The sequence below is a fragment of the Cygnus olor genome, chromosome 2, assembly GCF_009769625.2.
Source record: "Cygnus olor isolate bCygOlo1 chromosome 2, bCygOlo1.pri.v2, whole genome shotgun sequence".
In the NCBI taxonomy this organism is placed as follows: Eukaryota; Metazoa; Chordata; class Aves; order Anseriformes; family Anatidae; genus Cygnus; species Cygnus olor.
In genome coordinates, this window is record NC_049170.1 from 137,960,379 (window position 1) to 137,984,435 (window position 24,057).

Consider the following 24,057-nt stretch of genomic DNA (forward strand, 5'->3'; position numbering starts at 1 on the left):
TCAACACAAAGGACAGTTTCTTTGTTTACGTTTTCCTAAGGGAAGCCTCTAAGGCTTTCCCAGGCAAAGCCTTCTCTCACACCATTACTACCAGGGCACTAGACCTCTTCTGCAGCTGCAAATCTACAGAGCGAAGCTTTCCTCCTTTTGCCAAAAGCCACCAGTTTCCCCAGCCTTCCCCATCCTGGGGATCCCCATCTGCCGCCCAGCTGACTTACGTTTTCAGCTGCTGCCCCTTCTGTGAAGTCAGGAGATGAGGCTCTCCTAGCTGCAGCGCTTCTGTGAAGTTCCTGCCAGTATCTTTATTTCCTTTGAATAAATTCCTTTGTCACTATGAGTGTGAGAAGCCGTATCACAAGCGGCTTTAATCTTCCTTGGACTATCCCCTTCCCTACAAAAGCTACAGCAGCTTACACAATAACACATACTTAGGCTTTGTGTTTCATACCTAGCCTACAACACAGTGGCAGGTAATTCTCCTGGGAAATGGGAGCTGGGAGTGGGGAATACAATTGGGCTGAAGAGATCCTGGATTTTAGACTTCAGTCACTGGGCAAGCTCTCCAACCAGTACACTACCGCATCAAAAGTGCATACAACCACCGTCTTCATAGATGGTCTTCATAACTACATAGATAATGGGATCGAGTGCAGCCACAAGTTTGCAGATGACACCAAGCTGAGTGGTGCGGTCAACAGGACAGAAGGAAGGGATGCCATCCAGAGGGACCTGGACTAGCTTGAGGAGTGGGCCCATGTCAACCTCATGAGGTTCAACAAGGCCACGTACAAGGTGCTGCACCTAGGTCAGGGCAATCCCAGACATGAGGACAGACTTAGAGAAGAACTCACTGAGAGCAGCCCTGCGGAGAAGGACATGGGGGTTCTGGTGGACAAAAACCTCGACAGGAACCAGCAGTGTGCACTTGCAACCCAGAAGGCCAACTGCATCCTGGGCTGCATCCACAGAGGAGTGGCCAGCAGATGGAGGGAGGTAATTGTCCCCCTCTGCTCTGCCCTCGTGAGGTTCAACCTGGAGTACTGCGTCCAGGTCTGGGGTCCCCAGTACAAGAAGGATATGGGGCTGTTAGAGTGGGTCCAGAGGAAGGCCAGAAAGTTGATCAGGGGGCTGGAGCACCTCTCTTGTGAAGGAAGTCTGACAGAGGTGGGGCTGTTCAGCCTGGAAAAGAAAAGGCTACGGGGGTGACCTTATTGCTGTTTTTCAATACTTAGAGGAGGCTTATAAAAAAGATGGGGAGAAACTTTTTGCTCAGTCAATGACAGGACAAGGATGAATGGCTTTAAACTAAAAGAGGGTAGGTTTAGATTAGATATTAGGAAGAAATTCTTCTCTCAGAGGGCGGTGAGGCACTGGCACAGGCTGCCCAGAGAAGCTGTGGATGCCCCATCCCTGGAGGTGCTCAAGGCCAGGCTGGATGGGGCTTTGGGCAACCTGGTCTGGGGGGAGGTGTCCCTGCCCATGGCAGGGGGCTGGAACTGGGTGGGCTTTAAGGTCCCTTCCAACCTGAGCCGTTGTACGGTTCAGACATATTCTAAACAGCTTGTGACTGCATTTCATGAGCAGGCCAGTTCTGCCAGTACGTATTAGGCACGTTTTACGAATGCCCATTAGGCAACCACCTCAGAGGCTTCAGGGTCAGTCTGCAGAGTTTCTGAATCACAAGGAAGTACCAGCAGAAACTTGACCGCCATATACTCAGGCCAGAGCAGGTGGAAACCTAACAGAGGACTAAGAAATGTATCTAGGAAATGTTTGACTACAGATATCTGCCTAATAAAGTAGCTACTGATTATTGATTTTGCAGTTGTCGTATCAGTATGACTTACACACCCACGTCTTTATTCAAACCCAGGCCTCATTCAGTATTCAGGGCAGATACGCAAGAGGGCAAAAATGAAAGTACAAAACTGGTACTTATTATACTATTGAAAACTCTATTATACAAGATTTTTGTTTCATAATATACCTATTTATCAGCAATAATTGCAACTGGCATTTAAGTGGAAAATTCAGCTGTTTTTCAACCAGAGAAAACTTTCGATTTTTTTGAGTCTGTGAACTCCAGTTTAAAGGCTTTTATAGAAAAAGTTTCCTGCACAAAGTATTTCTTTGCTTCCTGAGAATGAGACTTGTAAAACTAGTTTAACAATTGTTATATTTTTCCAAAAATATAATACAAAAATTCAATGACACTACTGTTATAAACTCATTACTCTGTTCCAGCTGAGGCACACTTTATTTCTGCAAGACAAAGAAATCCATGTTAAGCCAGTATTTTGCAACAGCTCTTGAACCAGAACTGCCAACATTATTTTTCTTTCAAAAAAAATCCCATTTGTAAAACATACTCCTACTAGTGACATAAATGTACAACTTGATCACCAATCACAGGAGAGGTCTCAAGTTTTGGAAAAGGCTTGGAAACAGCTACCATACATAGTTTCTGTACATATGAGGAAAAACATTAGTACACCTGCATATGGCATCAAGCAAACTGTCTTAACATGAGCACAGTAAGCATGCTTAAACAAAACTACATCAATGAAATATCAATGCCCAGGCTAAAGCACTGTTGAAACCAGGCCATAATTAAGTTTCCTTGCTGAGTTCCTATAAATTCATAATTACACTATTCAAGCTAATACATCCTAATTGCCAAAAAGGGAAGACAATTTTTAAGAATTGTTTTAAATTACAAAAGAGATGTAAAATCCAAAGAACTCTGTATTTGAGTCTCTTTTACTAAAGCAATGTAGTCTCAAGAGATAGCAAGCTAAGTGCTGAAGAGATCATTAGAGAAGTACTGTCTGAATTAGGTTGCTGGGTAATTTTAAAAGCCATTTATGTGAACGTTTAGGAAACCAACATGGAATAACTAACAGTGCTACAGGAAAAAAGTCACACCTTACTAACTTCTATTAGCACAGCTATTCTATTCTATTACTATAGTAATGCACACGGGTATATACTGACATCGGATGACTGGATTTTCTCAAAGTGATAAAATTCCACATTACAGAAGATAGTATACATTACAAAACCTCCCACCATAAATGGAGCATTCATTCATTCTTATAAATTACCTATGAGGAAAAAAAAAGCATAAACAGAAAACCTCCCCAATTCAGAAATGTCTTCCAATGAAATCTTGACTGAAAAGAACAATCTCTTAGACTCGTTTATGGTATGTATGAATTCAGTGACAGTATGTACTGAAGAGGATCATAAGGAACTTGTCCATAAACAGGAAAATGGCAAATGGCTTTCAAATTCTGAGGTATCACTTTCATTGCAGCTCTTTTTTTCCCCAGATATAAAGCACTGGTAAGAGTATTCCATTTATATTTATCAACAAGAGGAGAAAATATTGCAGAATGTGCAAAAACTAATAGACACCAGGATCAGTAATACCTCTTTGATTATAAAAGACATCTAAGTAGGTCTTATTTAAAGGGTTATATCCAGAATAGGAAAATGAAGTGCCCTGAGAATATTGGTATCAAGTTAAGGGTCCGAAAAATAAATCTCATCCTTAAAGGAAAAAATATAATAAAATCAAAAACTACACTCCAAAATGTTTATTTCACTCAAGCAAAGCTAGCTATTTATTCTGCCCTTCTTTCACCTCTTCTTAACATTTATCATCAACTCTTTTGCCCCATCCCATAAACATGTGTACAGCAAGACAACATGCGGAGTCTTACTGAAGTCTACAGGGGGGTTGTACATGTGCCTGGGCCACACCAAGGCTGTTACAGAACCTAGGTCATAGGTTATGAAAAAAAAATCTTTTTCTTTTGAGTTGAAAATCCAGCTGTGGGACCTTCCTAAGAAGTGTGCATTTCAGAGCTACCCAAGCACCCTTACAGAGGAGACTGACTTAACTCTGTCCTCCCACCTATGTGTACTCTGCATTTTCTTCCCTCCTGCTACATACTGCATAATCACTATGTAGCAGGAGAGAAGAGCATGTACAGGCATACTAAGCAAGAAAGCACAAATGCGGTTTATTGCTGGGCTGTGTATGGTTTGTTGGGGTGGGATGACAGCCCTCTTTGTTCCAAATCCCAGTTTTATTTGGGCACAATTCACTATTTGTGAAAAAAATATATATACATGGTTTTAATTATTTTCTGTCATGGCTCCCAGAGGCCTCTAAGTATGGACACTTATAAATAAAAACTTATTATTGTTTCTTATTTTGTCCTTGAGCAGGGAAACAAAAGGCAGAGGGAAACAAATGTGAAACTAAACAAGAGCATTACAAAAATGTTTGTCATAAATATTTTGTGTCTCTAGGAAGGAAATAAAAGCCCTCTTCCCTAGTTAACTAAGCTTATTTCTCCATACTGCTTGCAAGTGTTATTCAGAAGTATCAGAGAGCACTTTTAAGCTACCTGGTCTGATTTATTACTATCAAGTCATGCAACGTGTAGGAAGCACCCACCTTGCCCATAAAGGTTGAAAAAAGCAACCGATCTCTAAAATCTTGTCTTTTTCAAGCAGAAAGTAGGACAAATCTGCATCTGTCTCTTAAGAAGAGCAATGATTTGTACATCCATTCCTGGTGACGTTTATTTAGGACACCTGCTAGTGCTCCTGCTTCAGCCCATAACACACGAATCACAGAACCAGAGGAAGACCAGCTAAAGTAAACATGAGTAAACATGACTTATATTTTCAGCCGAGAGATGTGGAGGCCCTATTCTTGAATCAGCTCTAACTTTTAAGCAGTCAGCATCTAATGTAAAACACAGTAAAGTTCACTGTGCAAATGCAGGAACCCAAACCTGTCCCCTGCCAGCCAGATGAAACCATCACTTGCTATCAGGCTGCTTCCAGGGTGCTGGCTTTCCTTTGCTGGGGTTACAGGTGTCAAGACAGTTAGCTCTGGGGGAGGAAGCCTGCCGTCCCAGGGACTGCATTCTTGTGTTCGGTAAGAGGGAAGAACAGGTTTACAAACTGCACTGACAAAATGTCAAGCTATAGAAAGGTAATTACTTTCTTATTACACATTGCTACTAAAATAAATTCAGACTGAAAATGACTGTACTTTTTTTAAAAAACAGCGTCTCCAACAACATAAGAAAGAATCACGATAAGAGATTTCAGTGCAAATGTAAGGAAACGTTTTTGATCAGTTTGGCATATTGACAGGTATTTCCCCCCAGTACATAGAAAAGCTACATGGACAGTTATTAAGCCCTGGTGATTTGAACAACTGCATAGAAACTGCACAACCCCCCTACTTCGTAATACTTCCACCACAAGAATTATTTTATTATCCTTTACACTAAATTTGTTTGCAATACCTTTTCAGATTTTTTTGCATCACTAATCTTTTCCTTAACTTGTTGAAAGTATTAGTTTAAGATCACTTATTCTAACCTTCCATTATCCTCTCAGTTTAATAGAGGAATACTGTTTCAGCGTGAAAACAAATTAAAGCATGTACAGAGTGCTTTCATGATGTGAATCATCCTACTTAAACTAATCACTAATCAAGAGGTATGTTTATTGCTAAGAAGACTAAAAGAAAGAAAAACATGTATCAACAAATCCCCCTTTCCTGCCCATTTGCTATATACTGAACCAAAAAGAAAACATACCTGATTTGCACTTCGAACCCATCTTTCCAATCAAATTGCAGCAGGTGGTATATATACAAACAGAAATACAACCTTATACTTGCATTCAGCAAACATATTTAAATAATATCCCGGAATTATACATTACATTATGACTTACAGGATCAGGCACATAGAGTTAGACTCACCTATTGATTCTGCCCGTTCAAAGAAATAATTCTGTTTAATTCAGTGGGCCTAATTCTGCAGCAGTCCTCAGCCAAACAATGAACACATCAAAAAGTAAACATGTAAATTTACTGTTTAACAAATACACATTATGCATATGTCAGTGTAATTTATATTTTTATACCTTGAAACTTTTTTCCTCATTGTTATGTAATCAGTTATGCTGCTGAAGTCAATTTAAATTTTTTTTTTATTTAGGTTTTGTTATTTTTTGATCATTCCTTTAAATCAAGCATTACTAAATTAGATTTCAACAAATGTTCAAATAATAATGCTCTCTTCCAAGAGAAAAATCTGCTAGTTAATCATGAAATACAAAACAACTTTGCAGCAAGATCTGCAGTGATTGCTGCACCCATAGAGAGTCATGACGAGTTCCCATGAACACTGACACTGAAGCAGCAGCTTCCCACACAGTCACACCATTTCACTTTAGCTCCAAGGAACTGGTGCAAATGTATGTGGGACATGAGGCAGAAAGCAAGAGACAAGTAATAGAAAGGAGAATTCACAAAAGACTAATTTCAGAGTCCTCCAGAGAGGCTTGCAAAGCTCCAAAACCAGGCTTATGCTTTGAATCTCCTACTATAGCAGTGCCAAGTACCCCTCTTTCCAACTTTTAACCACAAAATTTGACACATAAAGGACACTGATGACACAACGTTCTCATGCAGGATGAGAAAACATAGTGTAGTATTAATAGAAAAGGGAAGTAAAACAGCAACATACTTTTCATGGTCCCATCTTCCTCTTCATCATCATCGCTATTTATTACCATGGTCCCCAAGTCTGACTCTAACATGGTACTGTTGTGTTCAATCATCGTCTGAGCACCTTCACTCATCGTGCTTGTAGCCCTCATGGTACCAGCACTCTCTGAACTGGTCTTCACCATGGTGTGCGAGTCCAGCTCATCTTCATCCTATCAAGGAAAGTTTGTCAGAATTCAGTAGAGCATTTCAAAAAAACAAAGTTAAGAAGCAATCTGAATGCTTATTCATCGGTTTTTGTATCTTCACACGACCTAGTTGTACTGCTAGACTTCCAGACTTAAAAATATTTAAAAAAAAAACAAAACAAAAAAAGCACTTTATAAAGGAAGAATAAAAACTTTCTTCTTTCTGCCAGATGTATGGCAGGATGGATTTACCAGAAGTGTGTCCCACACACCCACTTTCCATCAGCACCCAGCTTTGAACATCTCACTGATTTTCAAGACCCCTTATACTTCTTTGGGATCCAAGATCAGTACCACATGTCACAGAAGGTGATTTGGTTGTTTTGTAGCAGACCATCACCAAGGATTTGTGCTGATCATCCCTAAATAAATACCATGCCCTGCATCTTATATCACACAGCACCCAGATGACAGTTCAAACAAGTATTAAACAACCTTCTGAAAGTTTTGGAAGTCCACCCCAGGAATGGAAAAATCAGCTTGGCTTACTTCAAGTATTAGTTCTCTTTTAAAGAAAAACTTTCAAAAGAGCAAGCAAAACAATTTATACAGTGTAGAAAAACATCTATAAAGCCCTTACTTAATAACCAAGGGTGTGGGTGAGGGAAGAGCTAACATTATGAAGAGATAAAAGAGCATTTTGAATCAATGACAGTAACGTGCCAGGAATATAAAACAGAAATAGTGACAATGCAGTTAATGAATTATAAAATTTATGTGGAATACTAATATTTGAAAACACTACTGGGAAATTTCAGTCACTTCTGAAGTTTGATTTTGAGGATATGCACGACCGTACAGGATTTCAGGAATAACGTGATGGGCTACATACATTTTCTATGAGTAAATTTTATTACTCAACAACAACAATAATAAAAACAGTTTAATAAGTGTACCCATAATTAATAGTGCAAGAAATAATACCCCTCCTCATGAAGACACTTTATGCCTTTTTGTCTAAATTTTCTGCATAAATGCTACTTTCATTGATTTCATAACCTTCCTAGACAAGACAGAAAAAAGATCCATATATGCATGCATTTCCTCTGCTATGACAAAACTTAATTTGCATTCTAAACAAATTCTATCCCTGATTAGCAAAATATTCTAACTACACAGCTCATCTTGAAAAGCTATCATCTAACACTTTATTATTTGCCAGTTACAAATAACATGCTTGTTGCTATACGTAATGTTGAAACAAGACTTGACCCACTAATTTTCCCTTTTGCTTGCATCTTCCTATTGCTTTATATATTTTATGTTTTAACTATGAAGAGACCTGTACAAAGAAAAAAGTACCCTAGTCCCCAAACCTTTCAGTTCTGGAACTTGCTGTTTCTTACTGAACTAGTTCCTTTCCTTTCCTGGTATTCTCTAACATAGCAGGGATTTGCCTGTAGTAGAGATGTAATTTGAAGAGCCAGCTATATTACATGAGTGCTTGTTTTGCCAGTCGTTGGTCAGAGCAGATACAGAGAACTGCAGTTAGTAGCAATACCAACAGACCAGCTCCTGAAAAGAATCCTGCTACGTCTCAACCCAGAGACACAAAAAGAGATCTAATTTCAATTCAGAGAGTCTAGCTAACTGCGTAACATACTGAAACCGGGATACAGATCTAAATCTGTGAATAAAATTCCAAATGTCAAAAGAATCATCATTTTCCAGATTATAATTTCTAAAAATATTAGCTCATTTGCATTTTTTAAGCTGCATCCTAAAACACTCTTTTTAGTACCCTATCTTAAAAAAGTATGATATTCCCAAAGATTGAGATAGTTTACAGATACAGCACTAGAGGACTGTGCCCTTAAATAAATAAGGATATTTTAGTAGTGCTCCTCCTGGTGGCAGCTTTAATTTTCGTTACTACTTTTATTTTTCCTGAACGTTCTTGCTGACCCGCTGGTTTCTGTAAGTTATATTTTACCTTTCCTGAGAAGTACTTTACTTGGAAAGTAAAGTCTTTTCATCCAATATTCTCTTTTTTGTTGTATTTTAGAAGTGCCAAAGGTGTTTGTTTATGAGTGTTTCTTTCAGTACAGCACTACAGTGCCTAACTTAGTCATGACATCCTGCTGCTTCTCCTACTGAAGGCTACAAATGAAGCATCTCTAACATACGGGCAAATCTCTGAGTTTAAAACACAGTAACATCTGATTTACAGGTTTGCTTGCCTAGTATTAACATCCGCATGCTAAACTTACTAAAGTTGAAAGCAGAAATGAAAAAACATTTTCCTGAAGTTTCAATTCTTATTTTTTTGGGGGGGGGGGAAGAGTAATGGCCAGAAATATGATCAAATATGAAACGGATTCATAAGTGAACCATTTTCATATCTTCTGCTTCATTAAAAATACAGAGTTTTTAGTTCTTCAGTCAAATCAAGTATCAGGATTTTTTCAAAGAACAGCATTTTATCTTCCAATCCAAGAGTGACAAAAGTCTTTGTCTTACTATTACCTCTCAGCAGAGCACAGTTATCATCCAGTATCTAGAAGACTGGGAATCACATAAGCCAACCTCGGTACTAACAGGGTAGTTGCCCCAAAAATGGAAGCACACAACAATTTTGATCACCAGTGTTTTCTCTAGATCAGGAATGAAATAATGAAAGAAAGCAATATCGAGTTTTTTCAGGGTCTGTGCCTACAAAAAAGTAATCAATTTTTTGAAGTAAACCCAGTTGCTTCCAGATTTGTCATCCCAGTATTTCTCACAAATATGAGATTTAGCTAATACTGCAGAAAAGCAGAGTGGACCTGAAAAAGTAACAGGATATTTTTTTAATAAAATTATGTAAGTGCATGTTTATATGACAGATGAAAGTGATTCCTTGAACAAATTATGATTCATACTTTAGAGTTCATAAATATTGATGTAGAACTTCTGATCTGTTATTAAAACAGGTAAACTCCCTGATTAAATAAAAAACATAATATCAATTTTAACGAGGAAAGAATATAAGGTCTTAAAGCTGAAGTGTCATGTTCTCATATTGTTTACAAAAACAGATCCAAAAATCAAGTAATAGAAACAGCTAGCTATGGTTTTAAACTGTCTGCCATTCTCTTGTGTACAAGTGACAAGCATCAAACTTTTATTTCTAATTTGCCAGTATACAGCAACTGGAAGTGTGCACAAGCAAGACAGCTAACATCTCTTGAGATGCTAAAGAGATTACAATCAACCACAGAAACTCCGAACAACATTATATCCTAAAGAAAGAATAAGTAAAAGATTGCCAATATCCTGCAACCTTATGGGACTAATTCTTTGGATCTCCTTATCTACCAAAGTAAGTTAGAAGATTAACAAAGCAAACCCTTAAAGCACAAAAACATAATCATGGAGACTCGATTACCAGGAGAGCAAACTCAAGAACAATTCAGTAGCAACGTGCAAGACTCAAAAAATATGTTTTTTACATAGAAGATAGCATCAACACACAAGAAAAGTATTCACAGAAAAGATGAGCTTGCATATCATATGTGAACCTACATTAGAATATAATCAAATGAGAAGTGATTAAGATTCATGGGTTTTTCCTATTGTGTTTTTAAGATTCATAGGGGAAAAAAAGGGTTGAAGACTAGTTAAAAAAAAAAAAAAGACAAGGAAATATAGCAGCTTGCCTTTGAAATCTCTTTAGCTGTGGTTTGTGTGAATAAAAAAACACTAGATGGCACCAAAGACAGCGACTAGACTGCAAGGCATTAAAGGAAGATTTACATGCTGGCAAAATTTAGTATCCTGTAAAATAATTTCATTTACTATTAACACCTCATCATCACCCTTGAAAAACGTGGCTGTAGTCACAGTTATCTTTTTGTAAAAGCACTATAGTAGCTACATAAACACATACTACAGTCTGGGCAAGAACAAGGATTTTTAAAAGTTCCCAACACCTATAAAGCCCAACTACAACCTGAGTACATGCTTAGTACTGAGCACACACATAAGTTTAAACATATCAGCAAAACCACAACGACTTGACTTTCAGCACACGCTCAAATCCCAGCAAATTCCAAGAGACCTATACATTCAGACTAAATTTAGTCATGAAACAACATTTAAACTTATTTTCTACATACTTTTAACTGACAAGCCTAGTGACAATGACTTGTTGCTTACACCTACCACACTGTTTAGTCATCCTTTTGGCTCTAAATTGCTGAGGACTTGAACAATATGCTCCTGAAAAGCTGTTGGTACCCCTTGGATAGGTGTATTTCAATGGACAAAATAACCTCTAGGTATTTCTTACTTAATTTCAGGACACTTAGAGGACTGTAGTCAAGACCAATTGCTATATATAACACATGTCCTTTGACTTAAGAGGAAAAACGCTATGAGAACAGGAAGTTTTAACACTATATTTGTCCTGCAAAGCTACATATATTATCTATAGATAGATAAATAGATGTAGCATATCATACACACAAGCACATACACACAAAGACGCATGAAAGTAAATATAAAAACCTCTAAAAATACAGTCTGGTGTATCAGATTTAAAATACAAAATAACTTAAATGACTCAGTAGTCTTTTAAAACAATGATTTAAAAACTATAAACATATAAAAAGGATATAAACATATAAACGAATAAGAACAACAATTATTTTCTAAGGTCTCAAAAGGCAGAAGATGTTTCATAACTAATATATGATTAATCAAATGAACTTTTGAATGAATAAACCTTAACATAGGAATAACTGATAACTGGCAGTTGTCTAAGTCTCTGGTAGTTGCCAGCTGATAATTGACTAAGAAAAAAGCAAAAATGGCTTACTGGAGCAGTAATTATTTGAGTACCCTAAAATAATTAAACATTCCTCATATAATAGAGACATTAAAATGCAAAAGAAAACATACAGGAAGAGCTGCTTATTAGCTCATTCCTTTAAAGATCCACAGAAATAAATATTTAGACGTGTTTCCTGTGAGCTGCCAGGCAACAAGTCGGTTTGCATTCCCACAATACAGCTGCCCAACCTCAGAACCAAACTCACATCACACTTCAAAAAACGCACACGAGAAGAGATTGGTCATGTTTAGCAATGCCTAAACTAACATTTAAACTTTGATATTGGGATTAACCTTCTGTAGAATACACCACTTGCAATTTTTGCTTAATTAAAAAAATCTGTACAATTACCTCAGCACCTATCAAAACATGTCAGTTTGTCAGAAAGCATTCTCATCACACAAGCAGCTCTTGTAACAGGCACGAAGTCCATTCAGAGCAAGCTATTTTTAATGATATTATATATCTTTGGAAGGATATAGACATAAAGACTGTATTTAAACACAGCCGTTTATTTACAGCTGTATACTACAGAGTTTTGAAGAGCAAAAAATATTTTCATTGTGATTGACAACTTCCTGTACTACAAAGCATTCACAGCAAGTGGTAAATCCAAGAAGTAGAAGGTGGTTTTGGTGATGTGACTCTTCCTCACTTGAAGGATAACAAACTGAATTGATCCTGAAAATCAAGTACTTAATTGTGAAATCATAAATCATAAAGGTTGGAAGAGACCTCCAGCAAGATCATCTGGCCCAACCATCCCCCTACCACCAATGTCACCCACTGAACCATGTCCCTAAGCACCATGTCCAACCTTTCCTTGAACACCCCCAGGGCGATTCTTCACAATCACCCATTCCTTCCCATTCCACTTGGTCAGATGACCATTACAATACATGCGTAACTAATAGGGAATTAAATATACATGCACATATGCAAATATAGTAGTTAGAGCTAAATCCTGTTTCCTAACTAAAAGAACATCACACTACAGATATTTTACGCCTTCCTTCCTGAGGGGTCCCAACACCCGTAGCAGTGAGCAATTAGCACAACTGCTCGAGCTTCGCATAGGAAATTCTTGGGGTTTCAGAGCAATAAATACAAGCCCCAGATAGGTTAATTCAAACCATTCTTTTTCAACAGTATATGGACTCAAGTCACTGCCCATGAGAGACCTTTAACACCGATACACTGTCTGCTTACCATTAACACCAACACTTGCCCTTGCTCCTAGGAGTTACTACACGCACATTCCTCAGGCCTGAGTCTGCCTTAGCACCTCCAGGTTAGGCCTTCGCAGCCGTATCACTGGGACAAATCCACTTTTAAGGTATTGTTTTGCAGAATTTATGTGCTGTGTGATTGCTACCTTCCAACTGAACAGTGATTCCGATTCCACATACAATCTGAAAACATTTGTAGATACTAAAAGATGAAGAAATAGACTTGTAACTTCCCATCACTACTGCTACACAAAGAATAGGCAGGGACTGCCACAGCTTTTCGTAGAACCGCAGCCATCAGAGCACGTTGGCTAATCAAAACCTATGCTATCATTTGAGCTGCTTGATCATGCAAACAGCACACAAGACCATCTGTATTTTTCAGAATTGTGGTTTCCTAAAACCACCTGTGGCCTCATTCATTGATATCTGCCTAGTAAGCTTTAAAAACTAAAATCTGCACTGTCCAGAATTTCACTTTGTTAGGGCCTCACACCTACGTGGTGCTTCAGACTTCTAACATGCATCGCGTTGCACTGTGAACACACGAATAACACACGTTCAGGAAAAACGGTACAGACAACTTCTCCAGTTAAATAAAAAAATGTAATAGCTTGTCCCACTGTTCAGCAAAATTTCTTATTTTTGTGCTTTCAGCTGTTCAGAATCTTTAACAAGTGCAACTGAAGATGTTGGTGTCACCTCTCAAAGCCACCTGGAATTTCTTACAACGATGTGTTGCACTGAAACTCAGTGGCAAGATTTGGGAAGTCAGTGTCACAACTGAGTGATTATTAAAACCATTTTTTAACAAGATGAGTCATGTATTGTGACAGTATGAAAACTATTTGCAGGTCACTACCTAACATGGACTTTCGACTAACTGTATTTGTCAATAAAGAAATCCCTCCTCCTCACCTCACCATCAGCAATCTTTTTTTACTCACCTATAACTTCACTTTTTCTATGAAATTAAGCATTTCCAAACTTTTTTCACTCGAGGCTTACCAAACATTACAAAATGGATATAGACATATGTTTACTGATAGCAAAGATTATGCCTACTGACAAATATCATATTAACAATTTTAACAAAAATAAAATTACATCCTAATCACTGCTTTACAATCCTTACCGCAGATTATTTTTAAAATCATAAAACCATACAAAGACATAAGAAATATATCTCTCAACAGCACAGAAGAACATAAACCAAAATATTTAACAAAACACGATTAAAAACTCTTTTTACTAATCTTTTGGTAAATGCAAACTTTTGAAGAACGATTCAATATAAATCTTACAGCAAAAATACCTGGATACCCTTTCATTTATTACATGGTATTTTTGCTGTAGTAAATAGCTTATAGTAGCTATGGTAGCTTTTAAGTTTTCTCTGATAAATCTGATGAAGCTAAAGAGGAAAAAGGCACAAAACCTTTCCAGAATAATTACCAGCCAGAAATAATGAAATTTATTTATCCATCAATGGGAGGAGGGGGGGGGTGAAGAAATCATCATTGACAAGTGTCATTTCCCAGTCTGCCAGCAGCACCAGCTATTACGTCCTTTTTGTTTGCTCCACTTACTATGATATCTTTTTACATTTGCATGTGGTCTTCTATGTCTGAAACTTTCCCCAAGTTCAAAGGAGATCTGTTCCTTCCCCTACTGAAGTTTACAAGAATGACACAGACTAACTCCAAAAAAACAAAACCAAAAAACAAAAACAAAACAAACAAAAAAAAAACACAAAAAAAAACAAGACATTTTATCTACCACGAGCAATGCTGGCTTTTGCTGGAAAACTACACAGTTAAGCTCACAATCACACTACCCTGGTAATGCAAACACATCTTATGAATTATGGTAGCTTCAAAAGCATACAAAGGTCTGTAATAAACATAAGGTAGCCTCATTTACCTTAGCCCGCAATGAATTTGACTTCAGACTATTTGTGTAGCCTAGTCTGCTGCTGTATGTCGCTCCACTTCTGCGTTTCATTATGATAAAGTCATACTTCAGTTTTCATTTTTCGACTGCCTTCCTTTTCTGAGCAGATGAGGACCCCTTTGTGGCCTTCTCCCGTTCTGTGATTTCATTCTGTCCTCAGAAGTCAACTCCTCCTCAAATTGGTCTCTTCCATGACTCACTTAACAAGTGAGCTAACAAATTCAAAGCGAATGCCTTTATCATTTCCTCAGGTCCCCTGCTACTACTGAAAGGATTGACTCCAGCCCTCTGCAAGACTGCCATTATTGTCCTTTAACACTCCTCTACAGCATGATCCTGAAAGAAGATGGAGCAAGGCAGGCTAATGCCAGAGCTTCCCATGCTAACTAATCTGCATCTCCTTGTCTGTTCTTCCCTGTTACCCACTCCAGTCTTCTGCCTTATACTTAAGACCAATTTCTTTCAAGCAGATGCCGTCCTCTGGTTCAGAGTATGCTGATGCTCATGTACTGGCGGATGACTACAGTCCCTAGAAATTCTGATACAATCAATAAAAAAAGATAAACTTCACATTTCATAGACTACAAAACAACTGCACTTATTTTTAATGAACAGCTGCTTCTGTCTCAACCCTGATTACCAAAGATATTTGTAATTTTCAAGATCTGATGCACCTCTCTTTCACACACAATGACAAGCAGGGTCTTACTGTCTTTTTAAACTTATAATCTATCACTTCACCGAACAACAGAAGTACATGGTAAAACTCCTATCTAGTGCAACATAGCAGAGGCAGCAGAATACTACTCAAACCCTATATTTGAGGTGTCCTTACACTAAACCTTGGGGTTCATCAATAAAGCATCAACAATGCCCAAATGTTTGAGGTCCACAATTCATAAGGCAACAGCAGGGAGGAAAGCGTGCTAGTAATGACATTAACTTTTAACATCTGTAATAATCAGTCTCTTCAGATGTCAACTCTTCTATATATTAAGTAATGAACATCAACACTGCATGTCAAGTCACACATCTCACAAGTAGCATTTCCTAACGTAGAAAAATAATTCCCAACCTTCCCTGGTTGATTTATTACTAAGCAAATACTATCCAGAGTAAACCAACTTTAAAAAAGACAAGCTATATATATATTCTTAGAATATACCCTTAGAACAACCAGACATCCAGCAAACAAAAGACCATACTGTAAATTAGGATACGAAATACTGCACGGTATTTGTTTTAAAAGTATTCCCACATATAGATCATCAGCTAACACTCCATAATACATAAAGATCCTATGATTTGGGATAGGGCAGAGTGCATTGCTGCCCCGCTCTCTTTTGTTTACTCAAAGCTGTAAGATTTCTACTGACATTCCAGTCTCCATCTTTTCTCTGTGTTATTCCTCAATGACCTTGGCTCTCATTGTGTGTGTGGCAATAGGCTTCTTTGAAGCACATAGTGCTGCATTGCACAAGACTGCCCTAAAATAAATCACGTAGGGAGAGAAATAATGCTAGGAACACTGGCTTATTTCCAACACTGCCAAATAATTACAAATACAATCTATTTACCACATGACCTGCTTCTCACCTCAAACATATGCTAACAGCAGCATCTGAGGAATTAAATGTTTTTGCCATTTTCACTTTATATGCACAACTTGATTTAAACTGTATTGTAATACCTACTTATTGTGCTTCATAAATAACTATTTTGTGTATTAGACGTTACAAAAAAGCTAGGTAGTCTGAACTTCTGAAAATTATAGCATTTTCCTAAAAGCCCATGTGTGAATATGGGACCCCAACAGTATTTATTTTTTTAATGTTAGTCTGAACAGCTGAAGTTGACATGGTTTCTTTTCCCACCTCCTAAAACTTACTAGGGCACCACATGAAATAGTGCTGAAAGGGGGCTCATACAGCATTACTCACAGAAGCATTATTCATTATGAATAAGAGTAGAACACTCAGACCTCACAGGCTACAGAACTGGTAGAAACAGTAAAGAAAAGTATTTGAACATATAAGGACAAGAAGCAGGCAAAAAAGAACAGTAACTTATCTATAAAATATGGATGGTTATGGGGGGGGGGGGGGGGGTGGAATCACAGACCGAGTTTTCTTCCTCCTCTTCTAGTTCCCTCTGCTGTTCCTCATGTCGCTTTGCCTTTATCTCCATAGCTTCAGTGATCAGGTCCCTTAAAATTGAAACAGGCTTTGCATTCTTTATAAACGTGTGCTAGAAAAAAAAAAAAAGAAATTATATAACATCATTACAACAGATTGGATTCAGATTTAATTGCAAGTGTTACTCAACACCACAGACTTCAGTGATAAATGTGATAAACTTCACATCACACAGTAATTAAAATCTGCACTAACACAACTTGTGATAACTTTTAGCTGCTTCCTAACTAAGATTTTACTTTTACTTACCTTATATTAAAAAAAAAAAATGAAGAAAAGACAGCAAGCCTTGGGAAATGTAATCATAAAACAACTGCTTTATAGTTAAGGGCATAATTGTCCAAAGGAAATGTGCATTAAGTAGTAAATAAATAGAGTGGTGATTGTCTGACATAGAAAAACAAACTTTTTCAGATATTCAGTTACAGCATTTAATTAATCTTAACAAGCTGACAGCATAAATTAGTGGCTGTAAACTGAGCAACTGTGGCTGTTGCTTACTTCAACAAACCTGTACTTTAGTATGTCATAAAACATTTCTTCATCTAGGATGCTGAAACGTAGAACAAGCAAAACAAAATACATTACTTTTAGCAGGAGGACTAATTCTAATTCAAGGCCATTTAAAGCAACAGTTCCTCCTTTAAGACAACCTGTGAACAATACCATTTACATTCATTTTACTCCCTAGTAAACACCTGCTGTTAGTAATATCCTGGTTTTGTACCATCATATGAAAATGCAATCAAGGAAAAAAGTAGCTCTCCAAGCTTCAGAAATTAAAACTTCATTAAAAAATTGTTCTGTGAAGAACATAACTGACGAATCCAGTTGTCCTGTACCTATTTACCTATCTTCTCCTTTGATATATTAATCCAATTACACTCCTTTTTCCTCCGTGACCTTTCCCCACAAGCAGTACTATGAGTTCCTGCTCATATCCCTTCAACACGCCCACAGCACCTCCAGCTCCATCGCGCACAGTCCACAGTCCAGCTGGGGAAGAGGCAACACCTACGTGTGATGAACGCAGTACTTGGTTCTCCGGCCAGTAAGTATTTGGGAAAAGTAGCACTGACGCTTTTTTGTTACTTGTGTGCACTAATGCAAGTCTGTTTTATCCAGATGCCAGCCATCAGTTAACCATATGAATTTCTAATCTTTAAGGTCTCAAATACTGTCATCATACTAAAAAATCACAAAGTTCCAATTTTTACTGTCCTTCCACTCTACGTGGTGTTCTCACGGTGTGAAAAATAAAATACTTCATACCATGACTTATAAATTTACTAAGTTATTACTGGAAACTACTTTGAAAATTTTTTATGTTATTCCTTGTAGAGGAGTTGACTGATTTAAATTTTAAAAAGACCAACATCCAACTTAAAGAATTAATAAATCTATCACAATTGTCTTAAAAGCAGAAGTTTCAGAAGATCAGATTCTTATATAGACAGGTAAAGAAAATCAAGAATAATATTTACCAATAGCAGTGAAAAGTGTAAAGGAAGAAGCTTAATGAATTAGTAATCAGGAAAGTAAAAGGAGTAACATTTTTCACTTGTCTCGTTAGCAATGAAAGCTTATTTACAAGAATTTTTAGATTCCATTTCAATCATCAAGAACCTATTATAGTTTTTCTAGAAATTGACACATCTTGGTTTTTTTGTTAATGCTGGGTTCCCCCCCCCCCCCCCCCAGTTCATTACCTTTGTTTTACAACACACAGACAGGCATGTTTTCCCTTAGTTATTTGAAGGCTGACTATGGCAGCACCGAAGGCAGGGGATAACACAAATAAAGGGCCAAAGGAAGAAACTTGTCTTCATGTTTTCTCTGTCCCCCATACACCAACATGTGCAGCCCTTGTAAAATGATGTAGATTTCACAATACTTAGTCTTCCTTGATAGATCAGTCCCTCCTGTTTCATTTCTGTACTTCTTAGAAATTTATCTGTTTCATTTATACTTCAGTGCCAAAACAAAACAACTGTTAAATTTCCAAGCACTAAGCAGTTCAGCAAGTGACCTGGCGCATAGGTCCACGCTGCCTATTGCAGCTCCAATTTAAAAACTGGGGTAACTCAGCCCAAGAACAAACTTCTTACACTGTCCATCTGCATCAGACCCTTCTAGGGCACAGAACAACCTGTCTTGTTTAATTTGACATAACCAAAAGGGCAGATTGAGTATACTCCATGGGTGGTCCACACTGAGGGGTCACCTGGGCTCAGTTCCTTTACTTAACACGTGCCTAAACCCTGAGATCTACTGAAGGCCTTTACCCACCAAACAAGAATACAATTTTAATAGCAAGAAACAGCCCTAAACAGTATAATAAGCAATTTATTGTTTAGAAGCAACAAAGGAAAAATAAAATGATACAGGAGCTGAAGGAAAAGGCCAAGAAACAGAAAAGAAATAAGGCATAATAGCTAAAATAAGGCTTGCTCTTAGAAATTTTTCAGTTCTGATTTAAAACCAGAGGGGAAAAAACACCATAAAACTTGCATTTCCTCAGAAACTTAAATACTGACCTGTAGCAGCTGTGTTGCTGTAGCTCTTTGTTCGGGATTTTTCACTAAACATTTCTTCACAAAATCTGTGAATTCATCAGACCAGAGCTCTGGCTTCCGAAAGGTTGGAGGAGGATTTGTAGGAATCATAAAAATAGCCTAGATAAAAAGCAAACAATAGCAAGTTAAACAAAACACATTATCACAGCACTGAAGCCAAGGAAATAAATTGCTTTATCCACCTTCCTTATCAGGTTAAGAATCTGGAAAACAAATTTTATGTAGGCTAGGATTTCCACTCAGATTGAGATTCAGGAAGCAAATCCATCTGCTACTAATGTAGCTACTTCCCATTAGATTTTTCTATTTAAACTGTATCCCACTGAGCACATCACTCTCCATTTTATCTATTGTTTATCAGTCTCGAGAGATGATTTTGTTCTTTTGAAATTTCTTTGTAGAAATAATGGTACTGCTCATTTAAACAGACACAAGAAAGTCACTGTGAAAAGCCAAGTTCACCTTCTCATCTCTTAGCTGCATTTCATTTTACATGAGAATTGCTCAGGAGAGTTGGTAGGACTACCATTCACTTCTGCATCCATTATCATTTGGTTGTAATTTTAAAATTTGCTTTTCCTAATATGCTTTTGAAACAAGTGCTGTAAGACCTAAGGCCTAAATGATGACAAAAATAATCAAGTAACTTGCCTATTAGCTATCAGATTTTACTTGAAATTGAAAAGGCAGCATTTTACCTACAAATAAAATTCCACACTGTTGAGAACCATACCCGAATTCTTCAATTAGAAAAAAAAGATTCATTTTATATATATATATAAACATGTATGTGCGTGTGTGCATACATATATAAAGAAATCCCTCTTAAAGCTGGATAAATTGTACCATTTGTTTTATGACAGACCACTGTAAGATAACTGGAAATTTTGAACTTCCATATGTAATACCAAATGCATACAGCATCACTTCAGAAGATTTACACATGACAGCAAGACACGTATTGAAAACCAGGTCTACTGACAGAAATGAACATTTTCTCCTCCTCCTAACAGCAGGCACAGTTTTGTCACGTTTTCAAAAGTGAAAGGAAGCGGAAGCTTTGTAAGCCTGCAGTCCTTCATCTGTTTCTCTCTACAAGCATAGACAGAATTACATACTCAGTGGAAAAGTGAAAAGTGCAAAAAAAATTAAATATGCACACCATTAACATAGTAGAGGCAGCAGAAGCTTCAAACCATTTGAAACATGGGGAGAAGGAAGAGAAAGCTTCCCAATATTGTATCCATAGCTTCTTGAGAAGCTTGACTGGTCTTCAAAGTGGGTTTAACTTTTTCAAAATCCTTTTTCTAAAATTCTTCACGTATGCTGAAGAAAGGCAGGACCCATACAGAATGATACAATTATTTATTGTATCTTGATGAATTATTTCAGTATCGAATACTTTATTTTAATTCAAATACTCGAACACGTACAAAACTTATTTCACTATCTAACACTGCCTAATGCAAACATTACAGGACCAAATCTAGGCATTTTATGTAATAAATTAAGATGTATGCTACAATAGCTTCATATTGTCAGTGGACAGCCTTGCCAAGCCGGTGAACGAACTCAGAAGAAGTAGCACTCTATTACTTTGCCATTGGCCATAATTACTTATTCATGATACAAGACTGCCAGTACAAATGAAGTGCTTCTGGTAAAGCAGCGTAGAACAAATTCAGCTGCTCCTGTCCTTGAGAGTAATGATTCCTCTGAACTCTGAACTGATGATTTTAATCTTATCTATAGCTACTCGTAACAGCTAGCTCCGCTAGCTGTTCAGTAGCTATTGAAAGCACACAGCTATGACAGAGAACTGGTGACTTGTTTGTGGGGTGTCAAAACGTATACCTCCTATTTGACAATAAACATTGACCTGTCTCAGCATATAAGAGAGTAGCTCTGGAGTTGTATTGAGCTCAAACGTGCAGAAAGAAAGAAGTTTTCCAGGAAACTATTTTGACCAACTATACAGCAGCAAAGAACTATAACAAAGAACTGACTTCTTAATACCTTACAAAAGGACAATGACAAGTCAGAAATAATGAATCATTCTTTTATAGCAAGCAATAAAAGTTTCAAGGGGAGATACTCAAAGCTAGAGTCCTAAGACGACATTTATGCTTTGTACATTTGCTGAAAGTGCCTACTTCAGAAACATGTATACTTATTTAATGCTTAAACTGCAGACTTTTTTAAAATCTCGATATGTGATATGAGCTGTGTTATCTAAAAAAAAAACTGGATTGCATTAAAATTTTGTAATACAAGAAAGCATAGAAACTAGTTCTTCCAAATGTGTAGTCCAGCGTGCTAATTAGGTCATGCACTTGCTAGTGCGAACTTCTCTCATTGCTCCCTTTTCTTAACTACCCTGAAATGTTGGATGTCACCTTCAATTCCACCTTGCCCCTTTACTTCCTAATACTGGCTTGTGTGCTTCTGTGCATAAAAGTTAAGCTCCCTTTCTCCTTCAAAACAATCTACAATTTAGCTTCTCTTTACTTCTGTTTCTTTCCAAGGAACTTGCAAAGCAACCACCAGAGAATTATAAAGCTAGTCCCAGACCTCCTGGAATAAAACCAAAATTCTTATCTAACAGGAATTTATTCCTTACTTTTTGCTTTCGCTTCTTGTCAAATACATCTTTTCTATCCTAACAGAACTCCATCCTATTTTAAAATAAAAGTAAGATATTTCACTTCTTTCTTACATTCTTCTTTCATCTTATCCTATGTTTCTCTGCTTCCTTTGCTCTCCTAAAGTGTTACCTGTAGCAATTTCTTGCTTCCGTTCCACCTATAATTTTCTCTAAAAGTTTTCTACAGCTATTATTATTTAGGTACTTAATGGTCTAAATAAATAGATAGATTCCACCGCTGTGGCACCAGCTAGCACTTAAGGCATCCTTCCATCCACCTTAGAGCCACTCCTGGCAGCACCACAGCACCAACTGCAGGACACATCAGAGGAAATTGTTCCACAGACAGGGCTCTGACATACTAATCACAGAATCATCTAGGTTGGAAGAGACCTCCAAGATCACTTAGTCCAACCTCTGACCTAACACTAACAAGTCCTCCACTAAACCATATCACTAAGCTCAACATCTAAACGTCTCTTAAAGACCTCCAGGAACAGTGACCGAACCACTTCCCTGGACAGCCTATTCCAATGCCTCACAACCCTTTCCGTGAAGAAAGGAACAGGGTTAATTCTTCTCTCTCCCACGTTCAACATCGCTTTTCACATTGCCCTGTGTACCTGAGGCAGGCTGGCAAGCCTTACTCAAGTAATGCGTCAAATATTGTCAAGGCAGTGGGATTGAAGAAGTCTCAATCTTCAGTTTTAACCATTTAGTCATCCTTTAAATAAATCTCTAAGCTGTGAAACATCAAAACTCAGGCCTTAGGGACCATGCTGGCTTTACCTGTGTTTGTCTTTGCCTGTCTAACAGAGACCTGATGCTCTATTTGTCCTGAACTACCCTTGCCCATCCTAAGCCTCAAGCACAACTCTATTCTGCATCGTCTTTAACATGGAGCTCTGGGACAAGTTCTACGCCCCTTGGTGAAACCAGATGAATACAATATATACAACAATATAATAGATGACAAGAGAATAGCGCCAGAGGGGCATTGGAAGTGCTGTGCTGAAGAGACAAGACATCATCTAGGGCAGCTTTCAGTGGCCAGCTCTGGGCACTAGGCAACATAACCCAGTTTCTACCAGAGCCATTGCCCAACTTACTCTGGAAGCACTCATCTGCCCACTAACCAGCTGCTGCAGTTAAGCTGAACGTTGGACAGAGGGCCAAGTCTCTAGTGAGAGCAGAAATGAGCGAGTCAGCATATAATTTTCTTTTTATTATTCTTAAAGGGCCCAGCATTTTAAAATAAAGCCAGGCTGCAAACATTTCGTTCGTGAAGGTTCTCTTATGGACAATTTTTATTGGCGTGAAAGTGTAATGAGATGAATTAGGCAATGCCAAAAGAAAAATGATATCGTCATACATTGCATTTGGAATTCCCTAATCAGAAAATCCTTGCAGCTCGTTCCTCCCGTCAGTCAGTCAGGGCAATCCATCTCTATTTCACACAGCCCAAAACCACATTAAGTAATCAACAGTAATTGATCTACCAATTGTGGTAGAGGTACTTTTTTTTTTTTTTAAAAAAAAAAGCTCCTAGAATAACTTATCTCTATCACTTACTTCAGTGACTTGTAATAAAGGCTTTTGATTTCCTGTTACTGTTATTTGCTCTATTTCATTTATGCCACTGAAGGATAAGCAAACATTTTTAGATTGCAGTAATTTTATCATTTTCTTGTTGTGAAGTAGCACAGCTAGCATCTGCAGTGATGCTTTTTTTATTTATTTATTCATTTAATTTTTAAGAAACAGGGTAAGGATAGGATACAAGACATCCACTGGTGGTTTGTGAATCCATAGTTTTGGGCACCACAATTATACATGGTTATCAATCACCTGC

General features: G+C 37.6%; 1 protein-coding gene across 1 annotated transcript in view; it reads right to left on the reverse strand.

Annotated features, from left to right (window-relative positions):
- STK3 (serine/threonine kinase 3) overlaps window positions 1-24,057 on the reverse strand; it is a 141,047-nt gene that overhangs the window by 55,572 nt on the left and 61,418 nt on the right. Inside the window, exons 7-9 of the mRNA XM_040548595.1 lie at window positions 19,523-19,660; window positions 16,912-17,037; window positions 6,567-6,759 (exon numbers count right to left, since the gene is read on the reverse strand). Coding sequence (XP_040404529.1) covers window positions 6,567-6,759; window positions 16,912-17,037; window positions 19,523-19,660 — 457 coding nt within the window. The remainder of the gene's footprint in view (window positions 1-6,566; window positions 6,760-16,911; window positions 17,038-19,522; window positions 19,661-24,057) is intronic.